Genomic DNA, 23,455 nt, shown 5'->3' on the forward strand with positions numbered 1-23,455 from the left:
CCCACTCTCTAACCACCCACCCACATCCACTGTCTGCTCCAGTAGCTCAAAGTAGATCACCTCCCTGCTCCTTGTTAATGAAATATAACAACAGGCGAGAGACTTAACTGAAGGCTGACCATGTGCCAGCCCCTGCACACTAAGCACTTTAAATGTATTAACTCATTTCCTGCCCTACAAAATCTTAAGAAGTTGGTGCTATTATTTCCCCCATTTTACCAAATGGGGAAACTAAAACCCAGGGAGGTTATTAACTTTCCCAAAGTCACGCAGCTATTAACATCCCCATTGCTTCTAGGCTGAAAACAAAATTTAAGCAAGTTCCACAAGGCTCTTTGGTCTCTCTAGTCCCTAGTCTTCCAGGGACCCCGTTTCCCACCACTCTCCTGGACCTACACTGCCATACTGAGCTATTTTCATGCTCACTTATCTCTCCCTGCCTTTGTCCATCCTGTTCCCTCTGCCTGAGGTCCAAGCTCTGTGAAGTCTCGCCATTAGCCTCCCCCTTCTTTTCTGCTTCCTGTGGACCTTGTACACCGCCTCTCCATTTTTATCAGTTGTTTCTTTGAGCTTGTCTGTTGGCCGGTCAGTACTAGGGAGAACACCTTGACAGTAATGTAGTGGTCCAACTAGTAGGCTCCAGAACCGGGCCTGTCACGTGGTCAGCGCCATTAATCGTCTGAGAATAAATGAATGAAATGAATGCTTCCTGCCGCGCGAGTGAGGCCCACTCTTCATAAACAGATCCAAGGAGAGGGGCCCAGGCCCGGCCTCAATCGCTTCTACATCAGGCGAGCTGCGCCCAGGGAAGGCTGGAGGTGGCTCCAAGGCGGGCTGGTCGGCCCACTGCGAGGGACCTTCGGGAGCCTCCACCGCAGGCCTGCAGGTGGGGGCAGGGCGTGGGCGAGGACACACACCCCCCGTAGTGCCCTCCGCGCCCGGCAGGGGGCGCCGCCCCGCCGGCCCACGCCCCGCCGCACGCCGGGCAGGCCCCCTCGCGCAGGCGCGCTGCCGCGGGCGGAGAATCCGGGCCGCGCTTCCTCTCGCCAGGCCTGTGAGCTTCCTCCTAGCAGAGCCCCGGGCGAGCTGAGCTTGGCCGCCGCCGCCGAGCCCGCTGCCGCCCTCCCGTTCCCGCCCCACCCCGCACCCTGTCCGGGGGTCCTGCCGGGGTGGGGTCCGAGTGGGGCGACCACCCGGCCGCGCCGCCGTCGGGACAGTCCCCCGGCCAGCGGTCCCTCCCGCCCCAGCCAGCCTGTGGCCGCGGGAGCCTGCGGGGCGTGGAGCGCGGGGAGCCCCCCGCGTCCTGGGCGGCCCCCGGCAGCCGGCGCGACGTTCCAAAATCAAACCTTGGTGGCGGCGTTCGGAAGCGGAACTCTGCCGGGGCCGCGCCGGCTACATTGTTTCCTCCCCCGATTCCCTCTCGCCCTCCTTCCCCCGCCTTTCTTCCCTCCCCGACCCTGGCCGCGCGGCTGCCCCCTGTGTCCGCCTGGCCGTCCCTCCTTCCCCTCTCTTCGCACCCATATCTCTTTGTACCGCATCCTCGGGGGACCCCTGCGCCCCTCCCCTCTCCCCTGGCGGCATGGACCGTCCTGCAGGCCGCTAATGCTGCCCAAAGCGAGGTGGCCCGGACCGCAGTGCCCCAAGAGAGGTGAGTGCCTGGCAGGCCTGGAGGAGGTGGGCAAATCTGAGTACTTCCCGAGGGAGGAGGGTGGAGGTCTCACATCCCGCTTCTGTTGCTGCTGTTGCAGCTGCCGTCGCGTCCACTCCCATCCCCCACCTCCCTTACTCCCTTCTTCCCGGTTTCGAATTCTCCCGGGAGTCACTGTCAGCCCGACTGGGAGGGGAGTACAGCAGGGAGGTACTGCCCTATGAGCCCCACAGACTTTGCTCAGGCCAGCCTTGTCTGTCCCCCTCTTCCTCCCTTGTGGGGTCTGGTTGTAGCCGGGAGGGAAAGGGTCAGCTTGGGCCAGGGCCCTGGAGAATGGACAGTTTGTCATTCCGTACCCAGGGCCTCCCTGCAGGCTCCCTGGCCTGTCTGGTTCTGACCCCTCCCTCCCTCCCCACAGAGGCCCTGTTTGCTGTAGGAAGCCCAGGGCCCAGAGATGGAGCTTGTCACCCTCATCCTCCCAGAAATCCAGGCCTAAGCCAAGGAACCTCTGACCCTTGGGTGGAGAAACTGGGCAGGGCCTCTGTCACGGGTAGAGGTGACACTGGGCATTAGAACCATGCCCCCACCTCTTGGCAACCTGGTCAGCCCATTCTCCCAGGCTCCTCAGGGCCCAGGCCAGGTGTAAGGAAGGGGCGTGTCCAGCCACCAGATCCTTGGAACTTAACTAGGGGCTCCCTCACCTCCCCTCTTAGTAGACCAGGGAACTGAGGCTCAAAGGGGGAAGTTGCTACCCCAGGCTTCTGGCAGAGTTTTGCCATCTATTCGTCCATCCCGCACACTGCAGAGCTGGACTGCTGTAGGTGGAGGGCAGCCAGAGAGGCACCTTCACTCACCAGGGACACAGGCCCCCATCCTGGCCCAAGGGACTCGGTGGAGTGAGCATGTGCTCCCCTATTGAGGGCTGTAGAGAGGCAGAGGACTTCCGGCCCCAGCTCTGCCTGGGTATGGGGCTCAGACATCTGCACTGCCCCTGGGATTACCCCCTGGTGCCTGAGACTGGGTCCCACTGATGAGGATGTGGTGAGTGTGTGGGGGCATCTGTCTGGTGTGGCCCTGACACTGAGCTGAAACAGCCTGGTAGTCAGCCCTGGCCCAGCCCTCCCACACCTTTGGCCCAGCTAGCATAGGAAAAGCCAAGTTCAGAACATGAATTTGGATCTAAATGGGGAAGGTGAGAATCCTGTTTCCATAGGGAGCACCCCACAGCCTTGGCATAGCAGCATTTTCAGGGGATACCCAGGGGCCTGTTCCAAGCTCCCCACACCATGGGGATCTCAGTGTCTTTCTGGATGGGACCCCAGCAGGGCGAAGGCAACAGGAGGGAGATTGGGAGTACAGCAGGACCCTCTTGTATCTGAAAGGGTGGGAGTTTCCCTAGAGGATGCTGAGCTATGTCTGCGGCCCTGCTCAGGACTCTGCCCTTGATTTAAAGTTTTTTTCCCAGTTGCCCTGACATGCACAGTGGAGGGGACCCAGATGTGGTGGGCCTGTGAGGCTCCCCTCACCCAGCCCTAACTTCCTTTCCAGCCTGAGAGGTTGGGGCTGAGGCCTGACATGGTTGAGCTGTACCTGGATGGCTGGGGTCCCACGGCCTTTGTGGAAAGAGGTCTGGCTATAGGCTAGCACATGTGCAGGAATGTGTTTTCCTACCTGGCGAGCTTGGTGCCTTCCTCCCTCTCAGAAGTGGCTGCTTTTCTCTCTGTTGAATTGGGGAGCAAGGAAGGACCAGAAAACAGTCCCCAGCACCACCACAAGGGACAACTGGGCCACAAAAGGTTGAGTCACCACCGAGCAGCCCAGAGTACAGGCCAGGACCGAGGCCCAGGAGCCACGGTTAGCTGCCCCAGCAAGCCACCAGGTAGCCTGAATGGGCAGGACAGCCTGGGTCCAGTTCTGGGCTCCATCTTTTGAGGAATTTCAAAGCCTTGACACATAGTCCCCAAAGAGCAGAGGTATTTGGTCTGGGAAAGAGAAGGTAGGGAGGGACCCTCATGTGTCTGAGGCGCCGTCCCATGGTAGAAGCTGTCCCAGACACCAGGGCCAGAGCTGGGGGCAGATGGGGCCCAGGAAAGCGAGTCTGAGCTCATTACGAGAAAATTATGTATGTATTAGTTTCCTAATTTAGAAAGTAACAAAGCAGCACTACAGGAAATGTAGAAAACAAAACAAAAATCACCCACTATTTCTTCCCTGGCACAGTGACTAGCATTTTGGAGTTCCCTGCCAGTCTTTCCTGGTTTTTTTTTCCTTCGCCACTCTTGTCACTTCACTGTGCATGCCATGACAACTTTTTTCATTTAATACTGTATCTGTGGGCATTTTCTCATGTTGCTACACGGTCTGTGTAACTTTGCCTGGAAAAAGCTGTAGAAGTTTCCAAATAGCTGCCACAGCAACCCTACCTAGACCCTCTTACTAAGTGTATGCACTGTTGTTTCCTGACTGTTGCTGGGGTGGTGGTTGCTACAGGCCCCCAAAGCAGCCAGGAGTCGGAAAGAGCAGGCAGCTTGACACCCATCCGACCTGGTTTCCAGGCCCAGCCATGCCATTTAGGCCTGGGAGGAGGGACCTTGGACAAGTCACCCTCTCAGCCAGGGCTCCTTTATGTACACAGCAGGGGCAGTATACCTGCCCCAGAGGGGAGTGTGCAGACAGTGTGAATGAACCAAGGTGCTAGAATGTGCCTCGCACAGCCCCTGGCCTTCACAAACACTTTGTCAGGAGGGGGCCTTTGCTGATGGTGTGCCCGCCACAGGCTGTGGAGAAGACACTGGGCCAGAGTTGGCTAGTGGCTCACCAGCCAAGGGCTGCTCTGTGCACCAGGCCCTTCTAAAACCCTCTGGCCCTGAGGTTCTGGACTGTTCTGGCTGGTGCCTTGTCCCGCCTTCTTGCCTGCAACCCCACCACCCCCGTCACCCTGTGATTGGCCGGCCCAAATCATGGCCTGGCCCTGAGAAGATGGGTTACTGGTTGGTTTCTGGGACCTGACCCCACCCGTCGTCTTCTCCATGCTTCGGAGCTGAGTGAACAAGGCCTCTTCTCTGAGAGCCCAGCTGCCTCCCGTCCCCAGCTTTGGCTACTTCCTAGGCAGGCCTCGCATTTCTCCAGTGGAGACAGAGGCCTGCTTTCCCTGGGAAAACTGAGACTTGGGCAGGGAAGCCAGGCATCCTGACCAAGCCAGCCTCATCTCCCCACCCTTTCCCAGGGACCTGGGGCGGGAGGAAGTTGGGGCAGGCAGGGATTTTCAAACCCCTGGCTGGGAGTTGAAGAGGATGTAGTTGGTCCCCAGATCCCTGGGGAAGTCTTGTGTGTTAGCGCCTTCCTCCTTGGCAGGTGTTGCCCAGCCTAACCTGAGTGTGCACTCCCGTGACATTGCGTGCTTCCTCTTGTTCTGCTTCTCTGGAGACCAGAGAACTGGGAGTCCTGGGACCACCCCTTGGATGGTAGGAGGAAACCAGTCTCAGCCTGGCACCCCTGAGCCTAGGAGACCATAGTCCCAGGTGACCCTAGGATGGCCCAGGACTGACTGAGGCAGCGGGTCCTCCCCAGGTGGCCCATTCAATGTCTGACCTCAGACTCAGGCTGCCAGACTTCGGCCTGCGGAGCACCTCTTTCCTCCCTGGTCGTGGTACAGGGGAAGTGGGTATTGCATCTACCGTTCCTGTCCCACAGCTTGGGCTGGGATGAGGTCACAGGGTGGGGTCCTCTCCAACATGCTGGCCCGGCTGGGGTGAGCCCTTTGGATGTTTCTCAGTGTCCCCCTCCTTGGTTGGGAACAGGATGGGTGGAGGAGCAGGCCACCCCCCACACTAGGCAGGGAGCACTACCTCCCTTCCTCCTCTCCTCTGGGTCCCTTCATCCAAAGGCTGGAAATAGAATCTGCTAAGTAATGATTAAAGTCAAATTTAGACCTAAAAATAAAGAGTTGGTGAAGGAAGAGCTAGTGTGCTCCCTGCGTGGCTGAGGGGAGAAGTGAGCAAGGCGAGACTAGCTTTGGGGGGGGGGCAAGCCCCTGCTTCCCAGGAGAGGCCAAAGCCCACTGGGGTATTGGGAGTGCTCCACCAATTGTGGGGTCTCTCAGCGAGCAAGATGCAGCCTGCACCAATCGGGCAGATTGGCAGGACCAGGGAAAGAATCCCATTTTTCCCCTGGGGAAACTGAGGCCCAGAAGGAAGAAGTGGCCCATCCAGCGACTGTCTGGGAGCTCTTCTTGGCAGGCCCCCAGGGACCTGAGGGCCCCATGCAGCCCGTCTCACCCTTTCTGCCTGCTCAGTTTCTCTTCCTGGTTTTGAGGTACTGTGATGAGAGCAGCTTCTCATCACACACTAGCTGTGTACGCCTCGGTGGGGCTGGGCCTCCAACCGCAGCTTCCCCCTGCCTCCCCCCACCCCCACCCCTTCCGTGGTCTGGGCCCAGAGTTGCAGGAGCAAGCAGAAGAGAGGCTGCCTGGTGCTCTCCTCTGCCTGCCCTGCTCTCTGCACAGTTGGAAGCCTTGTGGGTGGGTGAAAACCTGGTGTCATCTGACGCCTGCCCACCCTGGCTGCTGCTTCTCAGCCCTGCCCAGCACCTGGTCCTCACCCAGACCCCGGCATCTGTGGCCTGTGTTCACACTGCAGTGAGACTGGAGGGGAGAATGAAGGATCCCTGCGAGCTCCCCTGCTGGACAGTAGAGGAGTTCAGACTCAGAGAAGAGTCAGCTAGGGGAGGCCTGTGGTTCCAGCTTCCTGGCAGGGCTGGTGGGAGCGCAGAGCTTCTGCGGATCTGTGTAGGCTGGAGCAGCCAGGAGGGCTTCCTGGAGGGGAAGGGCCATGAAAATCAAGAAGCATTTCCAGAAGAGGCAGGGTGGGGGCAGAGATCGTTGCTTGAAGCTTCTACCCTCTCTAGGGCTGCTGGCTGCTCTGTGTGAGACAGTATGGCAGACAAGGACTGGGCAGAGATGTAACTAACCCGTGTTTCCCAGAGCAGGAGAGCCAGGCTCCGGGCAGACCTCCCCTATCTGTCCATTTTCACGATGTCATCTGCCCTGCCCAAGGGAAGGTTGGAGGTTTTCCCCTGACCAAGTTCAGAAAGCTCTGAGCTCAACTCCCTGTTCTACCCCCTTTAGAAGCTGGGTGATCCTGCTCAGAGCTGGTTCTTCATCTGTCAAACAGATCAGCAGAAAAACCTGCCAGGGTTTTTGGAGGATAAAGTAACTAACACAGGATGGGTCAGTAGGCTCTCGTTCTGCGCTTTCATTTAGCCCATCCTTCTGGGGGATGCTGTCCACCTTCTCCCTCGTGGGCAGCAAGGCTGTCTTTCTGTGCTGGGCCCCCGTTGCTTTCCCTTCCGAGCTGAGCTGTGTGTTCTGGGGGTCCCATTCTAAGATGGGGAGACCAGGAATCGGGGACCAAAGTTCTAGCCATCTCATGGGCCCCTGGGCCTCAGTCTCCCCACCTGTAACATGACTAGGAGACTTCGGGTGAGGGACAGGGACACTGCATGATTTTTAAGGGCTTGTTGGAGGTCAGTGCTGAGAGGCTGTAAGTAAATGTAGGCAAATAAAGATGCAAACACCACAGCCTGTGCTCACAGGGGGACAGAGGCCTGGGGGAGGGCTCTGGGGAGGCCCTAGTCCCCACTGCCCAGTGATGTAACTAATTAGGCTCCTGAGCGGTAATTAGAAACCTTTCTGGGCCAGGAGTGTCAGCCTGCAGCCACAGGGGGCTCTGGGGGAGGGGATTCCTGCTGGCCTCCTCTCACTCCAGCCTCCACCTCTCCCACACCGCTAGAAGGAATTTCCACTTCCACCGAGCCATTGGGGTCAGGAAAAAAAGCCAGTGAGTTGCTGTAATTTCATTGTTCACATTTTTCAGCCATTAAACTCGTCCCTCCCCTTAGGGCAGGGGTGCTGAAGGCTGAGGAAGCCCCAAGAGGGGAGGGGGCAGGTAGCACACACTAGAGCCAAATCGGGGCCACCCTTCCAGCCCTCCCCTGACCCCCAGGGAAATTTAGGCATCTCCAAGGGTCTTGTGCCTAATTCTACAGTGACCCGACCCTGAGACATCTATGCAGTGGTGAGGGCTCTGGGAGCACCTGCCTAGGTCAGTGGGGACCCTCCAACCCCATGGCCTGGTGTGTGGCCAGGGGCATCCAGTGCCTGCAGCATGGGTGTCATTTGCAGAACCAGAGGTGGGGCTGATTTTACTGCTGCCAAACCAGCCCAACTGCTGTCAGTGCCCCACCCTTCTCAGGTGCACTGCCCTTTCAGAGGGGGGTGCCCAAATTGGAAACTCAGTTCTGCTTATATCTGTCCTGTGACCTGTGGGGACCTCCCTCAGCTTCAAAGCCTCTGTGGACCCTCACCCTGAGCGTTCTGCAGCCTTAATGAACTCCCTCTGTACCACAGTTTGAAATCTTCAGCCTGGCCTGATCCAGCACAGCCCCTTCCCAAGCGCCTCCAGCTCCCCTCGTCTTCTTCCTGGAAGCCCTCCTGGTTGCCCATGTATCCTGTCTGTTCAGGCACTGAGCACACCTGGCCATGACTGACCATCTAGTAACCAGGAGGACAGGAGCAGGTCTGCATTTTGTTGGGGCGAGTGGAGTTCTTGGGGCCCCAAGGGCAGGACCCCCTGAGCCTTTAACTCTTTCTGCCCATCCCGGCCACAAAGCCTGGACCTGGGAGCACCGGGAGGCTCCTGGGGCACTGGTGTAAAGAATGACCTCTCCTCTCCAGTGGCTGCCCGTGCCCCACCCCCCATATTAGCTGGGTCCTGTGGCAGAACCAGAGTCTCTGGGGGCCATGGCCCTGCACTCCCCCAGGTCTCTTGTGCACTTCCCCTTTCAGTGGGTATTTTTAGCTGTGTATAAACAGTTACTGAAGCTCCCACGCCCCATTAAGCAGTCGTTATAGTGAGGGGTCAGGGCAGGAGCCCTGTGGCCCACGCTGGCCCTCAGTGTGTGCTTGCTGTGGGGGTCTAAAGCTGCCCCCAGGCAGGGAAAGGGCAGCCCAGGAGTTTCTGGGCTTCCCCCCATCCCGCCCCACCCTGCCAGCCTAGGCTCCCAAGAAAGGCCTGCCTGAGGCTGTGGCCACTGACCTCAGTGCTTGGGCACAATGCCCAGCCTGTTCCCGGGACCCCAGCACAAGGACTGCTGGGAGCAGGGTGTGAGGCAGAAAGTTAGAGTTAGAGTGGAGCATTGACCTCACAAAGTTCCAGAGTTCCCTGTCCCCTAGCCCTGTGGGGGTGGGGTGACAGCTGCGTCCTTTGGGGTTAAATATAGTCCCATTGGTTGTGGGACCTCAGTGTGGTACAGTCAGCCTAGCTTCCCCCTTTTGTTTGTTGCTTCATTCATTCATTCAGCACACATTTACCCAGCAGCCACTATGGGCCCAGCCCGTGCTAGGGACATGTGTCAACCCCCCAGCTCTTCCCCTGCAGAGCTCCCAGGCTAGGACCAATGAGGCTCTTGCTGGAGCATGGGGATGTGTGAGAGGCTGTGGAGGCCCAAAACAGCCAACACAGCTGGGGGACCACGGAAGGCTCCTGGTAGAAGTGGCTTTCAAAAAGTTCTTTATTTTCAGTCTTATTTTTAGGGGAAAGGTAATAATAGCTGCATGTGGTTAAAAAAAAAAAAGTCAAAAAGGACAAAATACACAGTGAAAAGTAAATGTCCCTTGAACTTGATACTCACACCCTCTTCTCGTCCCAGAGGCAACCTCTATTATCAGTTTTCTCTATCTTTCAAAGATAATTTGTGCATATCTGAGTTAGGGGATGAATTGTATGTTACCTTGAAAAACACAGCTTGTGGTATACCATGGGTGACATCCTGCACCTAGCTCTTTTTTACGGCCTTTTGAATATTTCAAACCTACCAAAAAGCTGAAATAATAGTATAACAAAGACCCATACATCCTTTCCCAAGATTCACCAGTTCTTAACATTTTGCCCTATTTGCTTTACCTCCTCTTTTGGATGCATACACATATTTGTATATGTATTGTTTTGCCGATTTATATGAGTGTTAGTTGCAGACATCATACGTTGCACTCCCAAGTATTTTAGCGTGGATCTTTTCCATAATCCCAGTACCATGGTCACACTTAACGTTGTCTAAACATTTCCATTTTCCCAGTTGTCCCCAAATGATTTTTATAGATATTTTTTCCCTCTGATGCAGAATCCAATTCAGAATCACTCATTGAATCTTATTGTCATGTTTCTCTCTTTTCCAGCTTTCTTGAGATATGATTGACACATAGCATTGTGTTAAGTTCAAAGTGTACAATGTAATGATTTGATGTGCGTATATATTGCAGAACAATTACCATAACAAGGTTAGCACATCCTTCACCTGACATAATTATCATGTTGTTGTTGTGTTGGGCTCCTTTACTGTCTTTAATCTAGAACATGCCCCAGCCTTTGTTTGTTTTGTCATTTATGACATTGGCTGTCAGTGTCCAGGCCAGTTGTTTGGGCTCTGATTTTATCTTCCTGATGGGAGTCAGGTTAAACAGCTCTGTGGAACGCCACAGTGGAAGCTGTGTCCCCCTTGGTGCACCGTCATAGGAGGCTCAGTGTCACTCAGTGTCGCTTCTCTCCTTGTTGGTCATGCTTCTTGTGACAGTTGGGCTAATGAGGTGTCTGCAGACCTCCCTGTTGTGAAGGGACCTTTCCTCTTTCTGGTTAGTGGGTGGGGTGGTACTTGGAAGCTGTGTCCAGCAGTTTTTCCTTCAATGACTTGGGCCGGCTTTTGCCATTTCTACCAACTGTGTCAAGAAGCGTGTTGTGTACCATCAGCCGGAGAGCTGTTCTGTCCGCGTCACATCTGGAGTATGGGTTCTCTTTTCGGGGTAGCTGGTCATTTATTTACTCAGTCCCTTATTAATGGACATAAAGATTGTCCCCTGATCTCTTGCTACTATGAACGGCACTGCCGGGGCTGTCCACCACATCTGTCTAGACACACGTACAGTAGAAGCATTGCCTCCCTGCGACCTGAAGGCTGAGTGGAAGTTCCCTGGGTAGAGCAAGGGGAGGGAGTGGGAAGGAAGGCCAAGGCTGATGTGGGAACAGCAGGTGGGAAACAGCTGTCGCTGAGGTGGTGGAGGGCCAGCACATCTCCAAAAGGTCAAGTGACTTTCTCAAGGTCACACAGCAAGTTGATGGCAGAACGAGGAACAGGACTCAGAGCCCCTGACTTCCAGGACTGTTCCTGCGCTGCCTCCACAAAGTAGACTGAAGATAGGTTCACATAACCCAGGAAGGGTCCCCCGTGCCTGATCCAGGCCAGCCAGCCCTCCCCAGCCACTCTGGCTCTCAGTCCCTGACCTGGAGTAGGGTGGCCCAGCTGGACCCTCCGGGCCTTAAGGAGGGTCTCAGACGGGGAGGCAGCTGAGCCCTCCTGGGCTCCAGGGAGGAGCCACCAGAGTCTGAAGCTCCTGTGTCAAGCTCGGTCTTGTTCCTGGTACTGAGAGGTGGCAACTCCAGTCCTCAGACTGGACCTGGAGCTGCGGAGTTACCACCAACCCATTGTACAGATGGGGACACTGGGTCCCCAGGTTGCAGCGAGCAGAGCGAAAGGCAGAGGTTAGCTCTTCCCTCTCCTTCCCACATCTTCTGTCATCCAACCCCAACCCCTGGAGGAAGGAAGCGCGTCCTGACCTCTGCCCCCTGGGCTTGTCCCTCCTCTGAGCACTGCTTACTTCTGTCTGCTGCCGTGCGCATGCTCCCCTAGGCCAGTGTGGTCCTGGCATGGTGTGGCAGAGGAGGCAGAGAGGCACAGGGTGGGGGGCATTGGCCTGACAGCTCAGGTGTCAGTGGGAAAGGATGCTCACCTGAGGTGTGACCTCAGGCAAGGCCACCTTGCCTCTTGGCCTTGCTCAGAGCCCCCATCTGTAAAATGGGGGTGATAACAGCCTCTCTCTCTCAATTGTTAGAGGGCTTGATGAGCCATAATATGCCAAAGATGAGGCCTGGCACAGAGTAAGTGCTCAGAAAACAGGGCCTATTATTATTTTTATTATTATTATCAAGTCAGTGGGGAGGCGGCGGCAGCTGCTGCAGGCCGGGAAAGGAGTGTTTGCAAACTGACAGCTGGGAGGGTGACTAATGGTGCCACAGCCTCCACGCCCTCCTGCAGTGCCTCCGAGTTTGGGGGTAAGGGGAGGTGTGGGTATGTGGAAAGTTAGCAGAGCCTCTATTCAGAAGGGCCTGAAGGTTGGGAGCCCCAATTCAAGGTGTGGGTTGTCACCCCTAACTAGCTGTGTGACTTCAGGCAAATCATTGAACCTTGTGAGCCTCAGCTTCTGCTTCCGTAAATGGGGGTAAGGAGCTTACAGCTCCCACAGCATGCAGACCACAGGAGCCCAGGGGCTGGTTCCTGTATCCAGGTGACTCAAATCGTGCATGTGTGTGCGGTGGTTGGGGGCAGACAAGGCTCATCCTGCTTGGGCCTCAGCCTCCCTGTCAGATGGCAGAGGTTGACTGGCTGGCCTTTGGGGAAGGGAGGAGAGGCGGTGGGGGCGGTTTATGCCAGGCCCTGTGCCAGGCTTTTCCAGTGCTTCATTCCACTCCCTCCACTGCCTGCTTGCAGGGGATCCCTGTCCCCACCTTTCAGGGTAAGGGATCTGCGGCTCAGAAGGATTGAGTCATTCACCCGAGTTGCATACTCAACAGAGCCAGGTCTGCCTGACTCTACAACCAGGAGTGCAGTCTGGAAGCGGTGCTGGTTCTCCCGGCTCTGTTCTCCCTGGTGTCTTCTAGTCTCCAAGACCACATGCTCTGCTGCTGAGGCCCCCAGGCTCCTGGCCCTCAGAAGCAAACCCTGGTTCCTCAGATTGGCGTTTGAAGCCCCTATGCCAGGCCTACTCTTAGCAATGCACACAGCAGACTGATGGCTGCTCAAATGGTCAGGGTTTGTCTCCCACCCTCCCTCACCATGGGCTCCCAGCTAGGCTAGCTTCTCACGACTGTACCTGTCTCTACCCCAGCCCCTTTGCTCAGGCTGTCACACCAACCTGGGGTGCCCTCTGTAGCCCACTCTCTGCCTTTCTGAGTCCTGGTCTCAGGGCTCAGCCCCAACATTCCCTCCTGCAGGAAGCCCAAGTAAGCTCTGCAGCCCTTTTCACCTCACACCCTTAGGCACTGGCACTCAGAGGTCTTCTCCCACTGCCTGGCCTGGGATAAGTCATGTTTGTGACCATGGTGAGTCTAAGCCTCAGTTTCCTCATCTGTAAAAAGAGAACAGTAGCCCCAGCCCCTGCTTCCTCAGACAAGTACAAGCATGTGTGTGCTGATGGGTTGGTGCGCTGCTCTTGGGGGGTGGGATGGCTGGGGTGGCTCTTGAGAGGAGTCAACTTTTTGAAGTAAACATACACACCAAAAAGTACACTGATCATAAAGGCACAGCTCTGTGAACCACAGTGAACCTAGCCCCGACTGCGCTCAGACAGTCGCATAACCAGCACCCTGACAGCACCCTGAGGCCGCCCGCCACGCCCCTTCCAGTCACTGCCCCCTCCTGCACCATGGATTAGGCCCGATTTTGAACTTGATACGAGTGGAACTACATGGCGCGTGCTCGTCTGTGTCTGGCTTCTTGGCTAACATGTTTAGAAGTTCATCGGTCTGGTTTCATACCTGTAGCTTATTTTTTTAAAGATTGTATTGGGGAATTGGGGGAGGGGAACAGACAAGTTGCTGTCCTTTTTGTTCTTCAGTCTAGTTGTGGAGGACGTCGCTTCACTGGCCCATGTTGGTATTATCATTGTGCTCTTCCCGGGTGAGGCAGATCGGTTGCCGGCCACTGGACAGCCGCTCACGGCAGCTCACGCTGGCTGCCAGCCTCTCAGATAGTTTATAGTAGCCCACTGCAGCCTACGCCATCACTGGCGACTCATCGCACCCCAGCTCCAGGTTGAGCTGTTGTTCACCATCTTAGCTGTAGAGGGCACAGCGTCACCGGCCCTAATGTGGGATCCAAACCAGAGCCCTGCTGCTCAGAGCTGGCATCCCAAGCCAGCTCTTAACCAGCGCGCCACTCGGCCGGCCCACCTGTAGCTTATTTGATGTTTGCTGCGGTACACTGTTCATGGACATCCCACGTGGACTCTTGGTGGACATCTGGACAGTTCCCAGTTTGAGGTTTATTGCAACTCGTGCTGCAGTGGACACCTGCCCTGTCCTCTTGGGTGTGTTGTGGGATACTCAGGCCATGGGGTCGGTGTACCTTGGCTTTACTGCCTGGGCAAGTTTTTATAGGCGAAGAGGCCCACAGAGGATAGGTGACTTTCCCAATCACATAGCACCTTCCCCAGGTTCACAGAGCTGTCCTGGGCTCCCTTCCCCCACAGACCAGTTAGCTAGTATCTGGGCTAGGGGAGGATGGGGTAGGTGGCACTGGTGGTACTCAGCCCCCAAACCTCCTTTGCCTCTGTTAGCCATTCTGTTGGGCAGTAAGGCCCCCCACCCCACCCCATGGGCTTAGGGTTGGTGGCCCCCTCTGTTCCTGGTGGTCCTCAGCCCTCATGCTCTAGCCTCCGCCCCGCTTCAGTGCCCTCAGCCTGCTGAGGCTGGAGAGGACAGCCCTTGCCCCCAGGCCCAGCTCTGACTGCGTTTGGCACCTGGTCACATTGCTGTGGGGAAGGAGTGGGACCTCAGTGAGTTGGGACAAGGAGCCATCTCCTCATACCCCTCCTCAACCTTCCTTTTCTTCCCACAGCTCTCATGGTACCAAGTGACAGGGCAGCCTTCCTGTGACACGGGACGCCAGATCTTCTGAGAAGATGTCGGCAATACAGGTACCACGGGGGAGGGGTCCTAGGCCACCCCCATAGGGTTGCTGAGCAGAAGAGAGAAAATGAGGACTCGGATTTATTCACTCCCTTTTTTCCCAGCCCTCTGTCCCAGCCCTGGCTTTCAACAAAGTGGCATTCCTACAGGGCCCTCAAGATGAGAGCAATGGGGGAATCTCAGCTGGAAGGGACCCAAAGTTCTTGTGGGAGGGGGGGCGCCTCACCCGGACTCACGGGGTGCCAGCCAAGATCTGTGGCCTCGAGGATGTGTGGGCAGGTGGGTGGAGAGGCCCCGGCTGCACCCACCCACTTGTCTCCTGCCCTGCAGGCCGCCTGGCCATCCGGTACAGAATGTATTGCCAAGTACAACTTCCAAGGCACAGCCGAACAGGACCTTCCTTTCTGCAAGGGAGACGTGCTCACCATTGTGGCCGTCACCAAGGTAAAAGGGACCTCACATGCCCACCCCACCCCCTCCTCCCACCTCAGGGTCCTGGTTCCCCTGCAGGGAAGGGTGGGCCTGAGAGTGTGTCTGGGCTGCCCTCTCCCCAGGACCCCAACTGGTACAAAGCCAAGAACAAGGTGGGCCGTGAGGGCATCATCCCAGCCAACTACGTCCAGAAGCGGGAGGGCGTGAAGGCCGGCACCAAACTCAGCCTCATGCCGTGCGTATCGCTGAGGGGGTTCCTCTCCCAGTCAGGGAAGGAGGGAGGACATGGAAGCCCGGTTCCCCCAGAAGCGAGTCAGGAAAACGGAGGCCAGAGGAAAGGGCTAGAATGTCCTGCGGGCTTCTCAAGATGAGGGGAAGGGTGTGGGTGCTGGACCTCAGGGGGTGGAAGGGGCTAGGACTGAAGAGGGAAGGGTGGGGCCAGGGGAGGGCCTCCCAAAAGTGGAGCCTGGCAGATGCAGGGGGGCTGCCGGGGGCACCAGGCTCTATAGCCTTGGGCCGCCGTGACCCCTAGCCCGACCTTCCCCCAGCTGGTTCCATGGCAAAATCACACGGGAGCAGGCGGAGCGGCTTCTGTGCCCGCCAGAGACAGGCCTGTTCCTGGTGCGGGAGAGCACCAACTACCCCGGGGACTACACGCTGTGTGTGAGCTGCGACGGCAAGGTGGAGCACTACCGCATCATGTACCACGCTAGCAAGCTCAGCATCGATGAGGAGGTCTACTTCGAGAACCTCATGCAGCTGGTGGAGGTGAGCTGGCCCCCACCCGCCATCCTGGGCGGTGACCTGGGAGTGCCACACAGCCTCCATGAGCCTGTGTTCCCTCACGCCTCGAGGGACACCTGCTGTGTGCCAGGGAGGTCTCTGGCCCCACAGTGCCATCACAGGGAGGGGGGCACTATCTCCATTTCAGAGGCCAGGAAATGAAGGGTCACAGCAGTTAAGGAACCTACCTGAGGCGACACAGCTATGCATTTGAGGTGCCAGGACTTGAATTTGGGTTTGTCTGATCTCAGAACTAGCTTCTTTCCAGCCACTCACGGACATGCATGCCCAAGTGTGTGTATATAAGCATGTCCTCATGAGCGACATCTTGATGGCCAGGGTCCCCTGGGCTCCTGCTTCTGCAGGGATGTGCCTTCGTGTCCCTGCAGCTCCTGAGGCCAGCTCTGCCAGCCCTGGCAGGCCACGCCTGGCATCCAATAGCCCCAAGCAGCCTCCCACATGCCTTCCACACTCACTCTCACCTCCCTCCACCTGCAGCGCAGCTTGGTCTCTGGCAGGGGAGGGTCCTGGGCACACCTGGCTGCAGGCTGGTGTCTGGACTGAGTCAGGGCTTGCCCCTGCCTGGGAATGCTGGTGAGGCCCAGTGTGGTAGCGACAATGGGGGGTCTCCAGCACCTGGGTATGGGGTGGCATGGGCAGTGGGCCAGGTGTTCGAGTCTCAGGAGTCCCTAACCCCAGCCCTGCCAGAAATAGGGAGCCCCTCCACCCAAAGAACTCGGGGCGGTGTGGGAAGAGCCCCTGCTACCCTCTGGTGGTCAGACCTAGGCAGTGCAGGTGAGCAGCTGGTGAGCGGCTGGTGAGCCTGCCCTATCCCCTGCAGCACTACACCTCTGATGCAGATGGCCTCTGCACTCGGCTCATCAAACCAAAGGTCATGGAGGGCACAGTGGCAGCCCAGGACGAGTTCTTCCGCAGTGAGTGGCACCCCACCCTAGTCCTCACTTGCCTATCCGCCTCCTGCTACTCAGGCTTCTTGGCATTGCCCCATTCCAGAGGCTCTGGAGACCTCCAGGGGTCTGCACACATTATAGTCCAGTCGGCAACTGTCACCCCTGCTGTGACTCTGCTCCAGCTCAGCGCCTCTCACTATACCCCTCCCCTTCCCCCAGGTGGCTGGGCGCTGAATATGAAGGACCTGAAGCTGCTGCAAACCATTGGGAAGGGGGAGTTTGGAGGTGAGCAGGAGGGGCTGGGAGTCCTTTGAGGGGCTGAGGAGCTGTGGGGAGTCCAGGAACAACCCCCAACTCTGTCCCCCCAGATGTGATGCTGGGCGATTACCGAGGGAACAAAGTTGCTGTCAAGTGCATTAAGAATGACGCCACTGCCCAGGCCTTCCTGGCTGAAGCGTCGGTCATGACGTGAGTTGGGCAGGGGTGGATGGGGAGGTCCCCTTGCGCAGGGAGGGGATGAGGAGGCTGGGCAGCCTCTGACCACCCCGTCCTGCCCCAGGCAACTTCGGCATAGCAACCTGGTACAGCTACTGGGCGTGATTGTGGAGGAGAAGGGCGGGCTCTACATCGTAACTGAGTACATGGCCAAGGTGCGTGCCTGCCCCGTAATCCACCCCCCATGCTGGAATTAAACACGGGGGCTTTCCAGCTGCCCCAGGCCCCCCACCACACCCTTGGGTTCTGCTCTCAGTCCCCTCCCTCTAACTGATGTTTGAAGCCTCCAGGGCTCAGCTTTTGTCCCGGCTCATGATTTATTCGCTATGACCTTGGACAAGTTGTGTTACCTCTCTAAGTCTCAGTTTCTTCATCTGTGAAATGGAGATGCTCAAAAAGTTTACCTTTGAGATTGATGAGAATTAAGAGATAATGCCTGAAAATGGCGGGGCACAGTGTCCAGTTTGGAGAATCTGGTATTTGTGCCAGCTCCTCCCGTGCTCTGCCACTTTTCCTCACACTTCCCTGGGTGTCACCCTTTCCCCAGCCCCAGGCCCACTGCTCTGGAGGCTGGAGGCAGGTCTGACCTGTGGGCCGGTGGGTCTGTCTCCTGCCCCAGGGGAGCCTGGTGGACTATCTGCGGTCACGGGGTCGGTCGGTGCTGGGCGGAGACTGTCTTCTCAAGTTCTCACTGTGAGTGAAGCAGCCGCTGGGGGAGGGGGCCCACCCTGTTATGGGAGCCTCGTCTGAGGAGACGTGTGGTCGGCTCGCCCTCAGAGATGTCTGCGAGGCTATGGAATATCTGGAGGGCAACAACTTTGTACACCGGGACCTGGCTGCCCGCAACGTGCTGGTGTCTGAAGACAATGTGGCCAAGGTCAGCGACTTCGGCCTCACCAAGGAGGCCTCCAGCACCCAGGACACGGGCAAGCTGCCAGTCAAGTGGACAGCCCCCGAGGCCCTGAGAGAGAAGGTGGGTGGGCCTCCCCCCAGGGCCTGCACAGTGGTAAACAGGGGTCCTGGGTCATCCCACCCCCAAATGCCCAGGATCTGACAGTGCTTTTCCCATCCACCTGGCAGAAATTCTCCACCAAGTCTGACGTGTGGAGTTTCGGAATCCTTCTCTGGGAAATCTACTCCTTTGGGCGAGTGCCTTATCCAAGAATTGTGAGTGTGGGTGCTAGGGAGTAGCTGGGGCTGAGGGAGGGCTTGGCAGGCTATGGTGGCCTCGTGGGCCTGGGTCTGAGGCAGAGCTGAAGGGGACCCCTGAAGAGGGATGCTGAGTAGGGGTCCGCTCAGGTAATTGGCCCTGCACAGACTTATACCCCACCTGCCCGCAGCCACTGAAGGATGTTGTCCCTCGGGTGGAGAAGGGCTACAAGATGGATGCCCCCGACGGCTGCCCGCCTGCAGTCTACGAGGTCATGAAGAACTGCTGGCAGCTGGACGCCACCACGCGGCCCTCCTTCCTGCAGCTCCGTGAGCAGCTTGAGCACATCAAAGCGCATGAGCTGCACCTGTGACGGCAGCCCTTGCCCAGGCCGTGGGCCTGTGGGGACTGAACCTGGACAGACTGTGGACCTAGTGCCCCACCTGCTGGGCCCAAGCCAGAACTGAGTCCAGTGGGCCTTTCCTATATCCCAGTCTGCGCCCTGCTGGCCCCCCAGGGACTCCACCTAGGCCTGGCACCTTCTCTCATGGACCCACCTGTGGGGATTTGGGGAGCCCCACTCAGGGGCCAAGCAGGGAAGAGGCTGAGGAGCGGGAGGCAGATGCCCCCGCTGTGGTCAGGTTTTTCCTGGCCTCCCATCTCTCACCTTCCTAGAGTTTTATTCCTGTCCTTTTTTGAGATTTTTTTCTGTGTGTTTATTTTTTATTATTTTTCAAGATAAGGAGAAAGAAAGTACCCAGCAAATGGGCATTTTACAAGAAGTACGAATCTTATTTTTCTTGTCCTGCCCACGAGGGTTGGGGAGACCCATCGCCCCAGCTTTGTTCCCCACTCCATGTTCCGTGTCGCCTCGGTCGCCCCGTGTTTGCACTTGACCGTGTTGCACTGTTTGCATGCGCCCGAGGCGGACGTCTGTCAGAGGCTTGGAGCTCGTGTGTGCTGCCGCCTGCCTTCCGAGATGGAATTGTAATAAACCACTCCATAGGACACCGCTGCCCAGCCTCGGCGCTTCCTCCGCCGAGCCTGCCTGTCTCCCCGCCCCCATCCCTGTGCCATCTTGTCCATTCTCCTGTCTCTGTGAGTGGGGCTGCGCTTGCCCTGTGAGTGGAACGGGTGGGAGCACGGCCGGGAGAGGTGCCCACCGCTTTGTGTCAGCTGCACGAGCGCGTGTCCTGTGTCTGCCGTGGGGGGCTCTCATCACCTGCCCTCCCCCACTGTCCTGCTGCAGCCGGCCTTGGCCTTGGGGCCCCATCCACAGGGTAATGCCTGCGAGCCCGGCTGGCTCTCCTGCTGTGTTGTTCGAGCCATCCGTACAGGGAGGGGAGGAAGCCAGGCCTGACAGGATGGAGATGGGGTACCCCCTAGTAGGAGGCAAATATCTCGTGCCTCAGAGAAGAGGTCGATCCTAGAGGGAGAGAAGAGGGAGGCTCTGAGCTGCTGCTGGTTCTCACAGTTCACCTGAGATGTAGGAAGTGCCCTGTCCCCACCTCCACCATGTGCCCAGCCCTGTGCCTGAGGATGTAGAAGGTGGGGCCTCTAGGAATGCACAGATGGAGCATGAGGACCAGCCATGGCATTGTCTCCCTCTCAGGTTCCCCAGGGGCGGTGGTCAATGCAGAATTCACTGAGACAGGCAGCTGGGAGTTCCTTGTCCAGTTGAGGCTCTGCTCTGCAGTCCAGCGCCATCACCCACCTCCCCCGCAAGCCCAGTGCAGCCTCCTTACCTCCCCCAATCTGTCCTTTCTGCATACTACCAGACGTGCTTTTCTAAAACTAGGCCATTCCTTCAACAACAAAATACCTGCTGTGCACTGGGAGTGGGGTTACACAGTAGTGAGCAGTAGACCCTGTGGAGTTCACAGGAAGACAACCACAGCCAGTTCATTACAAACTGATAAGTGCTATGGAAGAAATGTATATACCATGGGAATCAGATCTTATCTACAGACCAGGGAGGGCTTCTGGGAAGAGGCAACATGTAAGCTGAGATTGGAAAGATAAACAGGTGAGAGGGTGGGAGGCAGGTAGCAGCATTCCTGAACGAGATTGAGATGCTGAGGTGGGCAGCTTGTTCCAGGGCTTCCCAGAAGATGGGTGCTGTGGGGAGTTAGCAACAGGTTCTGTGTAGGAGGATGACAAGTCAGGTACCTTTTTTTTTTATTTTTTTAGCTGAGCCATCCTGCCACCTGTTGGCAGCTTGGCTTGGGCCAGGAATCGAACCACTAGTTGCTTAGAGCTCACACTCTTGAGCGAGCTCTTAACCAACTGAGCCACTCGGCCGGCCCTCAGGTATGTATTTTTGAAACAATCGCCCTAGCTGCTGGTGGAGAAGGTCTGAAAGAAGAACAGTGAGGGCTGATCTGTGGGAGAGGATGGTGGGAGTTGACAGACTCCAGAGGGAGGTAGGAGGTAACACTGCCCAGATTTGGTAATGGAGTCAGGACAAAGGTGAAGGAGAGCAGAGCCAGAGCAACGCCTGATTCCAGCATGATGGATGTGGGAGAGCAGGGACAGGGGCCCTCTGAGCCAGGGAACCATGAGACGTGCTGAGAAAACCCAAGTGCTGCTCAAGTCATGGTGAGCTTTGAGTGTGCCTTTGAATCTGCAAAGAGGTGTTGAGTAAGTTGCTAGAACCCAGAGGCCGAAGAGGGAAATGTGAGTTAACAGCATATGGCTTGAGCCTGAAGCAAGGTGGAGATCACTTTGGGAGGACATACATAAATGAAGGGGGCCCAGGACCAAGCCTGGGGGCACCCTCAACATTCAAAGGTCAGGAGGAGGCTGACCAGGCCAGGTATGGAGGAGACAGGAGAGTTCCCTGTCACAGGGGCCAAGGGAGGACTCCAAGAGGAGGAGCCAGCAAGTCCCCGTGTCCCAGAGACATTGGAGAGGGAGGCCGAGTGCCCGGCAGTGCTGGCCACGAGATTGCTGGTGACGTCAGCAAGACCTGAGTTTGGTGGGGACAGATTCCAGATTCCAATGGCGGGCCATGCAGGAAGTTTCACACCATGAGAAATTGAGCTGTAATGGAGAGGACGAGAGGTAGAGGAATTTTCAGAGGGCAGAAGCTTGAGCAAATCTGACTGCCAAAGGGAAGGACTGAGAGAGGCAGAAAATAGAGAGGGGAGAGAATGGGCGTGATAGAAGGTGGAGCCTTCCTTCGAGCAAGGGCAGGTGAACCGGAATGGGCCTGCGATGGGAGAGGGACTGTCTTGGAGAGTCAGGCAGTGGCTCCTGTCCAGTACTCAGCTGAGACAGCAGTGAGTGGAGAGCTCTGACTTACAGTTGCTGATACAGTGGTCCGCTCTTCACTGAAGGCAGCAACAGGGGCTCTTGCAGGTCCAAGCCAGCTCGGTTCAGACAGGCAGTGGTGCTGGTGGTCACGGGTTATGGGAGGGGTCAGGCAGGCACCAGGACAGAATTGGACCAAGTGCGACAATCAGGAACCTGTGGGGACCTGTGGAAATGCAGGCTTGGGTAGCCCAGACGCTCCTATTCTTTCTACCTGGTGGCATGTAAGCTGCTTTTCTTCACTCCCCTTTTTTCTCACTTGGTTTTAGTGTTTGTTTGTTTTCCCCTCTTTCTTTTCTCATCTTCCCTTCTGTCCTGCGCTGGCCACTGGTTCATCATAGATGAGCAAGACATAGTTCTAACCCTCAAGGATGTCACAGACTGTTGGGTTCCCACTCAGGACTCAACTTGGTGCCCAGAATCTGGTGGGCGTCTCTCCTCACCCACACAGAGCCAGTGAGATAGAGGAGATGGGGACCAGGGAAGCTTCTCAGACACTTGTAGGACAGGCAGGGACAGAGAGCAAGGTGTTCTGGCAAAGGAAGGCCACTGCCTGGGCAAAGGTGGTGAGGTGCTTAAGTGGCTGGGGCAAAGGTGCCAGGGGTGTGGTTTGGGAGCAAGTAAGGCTGGAGAGAAAGCAGGGTCCAGACCCACCTGGCTTTGCAGGCCCCACAAGAAGTTGCACTGTATGCAAAGATGACCAGGAGTGATTGAAGGGTTTAGGACAGAAAAGTGACATCGTAGATCTGCATTTTACAAAGCTCCTTCTGACTACAATCTGGCCCGGGAGGTGAGGAGGTGTCCCAAGTGGACACAGGGTGACGGTGGGAAGGTTGCAGTCAGCCAAGCAGGTGATTGACGGTGGCCTGGGCTGGTGAAGCCAAAGCCAGTAGGACAGCGGTTCTCAACCTGTGGGTCGTGACCCCTTTGGGGGTCGAAGGACCCTTTCACAGAGATCGTCTAAGACCATACGAAAACAGAAAGATATTTACATTACGATTCATAACAGTAGCAAAATTACAGTTATAGAGAGCAACGAAAATAATTTTTTTTTTTTAGCTGAGCCATCCTGCCACCTGTTGGCAGCTCAGTGGCTGCTCAGCTCAGGCCAGGACTCGAAACGCTGTTGCTCAGAGCTCAAACTCTTGAGTGAGCTCTTAACTGACTGAGCCACTCGGCCATCCCCAATAATTTTATGGTTGGGGGTCACCCCAACATGAGGAACTGTATTAAGGGGTTGCAGCATTAGGAAGGTTGAGAACCGCTGCAGTAGGAGGTGAGAGGAAGGTAAACACAGCCAGTGTTTTACTGAGCTGAACACTCACTGTCTGCCAGGCCCTGTTCTAAGCACAGTAGGCGTGTTACCTCATTAACCCTCCAAACAACTTTTGGAGATACACACTATATTATCTCCATTTTACAGGTGAGGAAACAGGCTTGGAGAGAATCAGGTACCACAATATGAGAGGGCAGGAGCAGATTGAAGAGCTTGCTGATGGCCAATGAGAGGATGAGACACAAGGGATCTGGGGGATTCCAGTCTCTGGTTCAATAAGATGGGGGCACCATCCATGAGACCCCAGCCCTGGAAGAGGATGGACCGGGGGTTGGAGAAGAGGCGTTTGGTTTGGACATGTCACCTGGGGGCCTACGTGACGTCTGAGCAGAGCTGTTCCCTGCGGAGTTGGACGTTCATTCGGGCCTGCGGCTCTGGGGAGAAGACAGGCTGGAAGTAGAGATTTGGGGATTATGGCCACAGGAGAGGTGCTTGAAGCCACGGGCATGGATGAGCTCAGCCAGGGAGTACATGGTGAGTGGGGGGAGGTGCAGCCCTATGGAGCCCCAGTGTAAAGGCTGGGGAGAGAGCAGGGTTAAAGGAGCAGCAGGCAGTCAGGGGGCAGGAAGAGGCAGGTAAGCCCTGGGCGGTGGG

General features: G+C 56.8%; 1 protein-coding gene across 4 annotated transcripts; it reads left to right on the forward strand.

Annotated features, from left to right (window-relative positions):
* The first annotated feature begins 1,018 nt into the window (after positions 1–1,018).
* Positions 1,019–19,256, forward strand: CSK (C-terminal Src kinase). 4 transcript variants are annotated; one of them, XM_019668009.1, is made up of 13 exons: positions 1,019–1,648; positions 14,372–14,450; positions 14,773–14,886; positions 14,997–15,109; positions 15,423–15,642; positions 16,499–16,592; positions 16,788–16,853; positions 16,937–17,036; positions 17,128–17,218; positions 17,683–17,756; positions 17,841–18,036; positions 18,144–18,230; positions 18,404–19,256. In XM_019668009.1, the coding sequence occupies exons 2-13, from the start codon at positions 14,436–14,438 to the stop codon at positions 18,584–18,586; spliced, it is 1,353 nt and encodes a 450-aa protein (XP_019523554.1). In that variant the 5' UTR covers positions 1,019–1,648; positions 14,372–14,435; the 3' UTR covers positions 18,587–19,256. The 4 variants fall into 4 exon arrangements, with proteins under 4 accessions (XP_019523554.1, XP_019523552.1, XP_019523551.1 ...); XM_019668007.1 differs by adding an exon at positions 12,793–12,855 and having other exon boundaries at positions 16,499–16,853; positions 18,404–19,226; XM_019668006.1 differs by having other exon boundaries at positions 16,499–16,853; positions 18,404–19,226.
* The last annotated feature ends 4,199 nt before the right edge of the window (positions 19,257–23,455 follow it).

This window comes from Hipposideros armiger, unplaced genomic scaffold (assembly GCF_001890085.2).
Source record: "Hipposideros armiger isolate ML-2016 unplaced genomic scaffold, ASM189008v1 scaffold_511, whole genome shotgun sequence".
Classification (NCBI taxonomy): domain Eukaryota; kingdom Metazoa; phylum Chordata; class Mammalia; order Chiroptera; family Hipposideridae; genus Hipposideros; species Hipposideros armiger.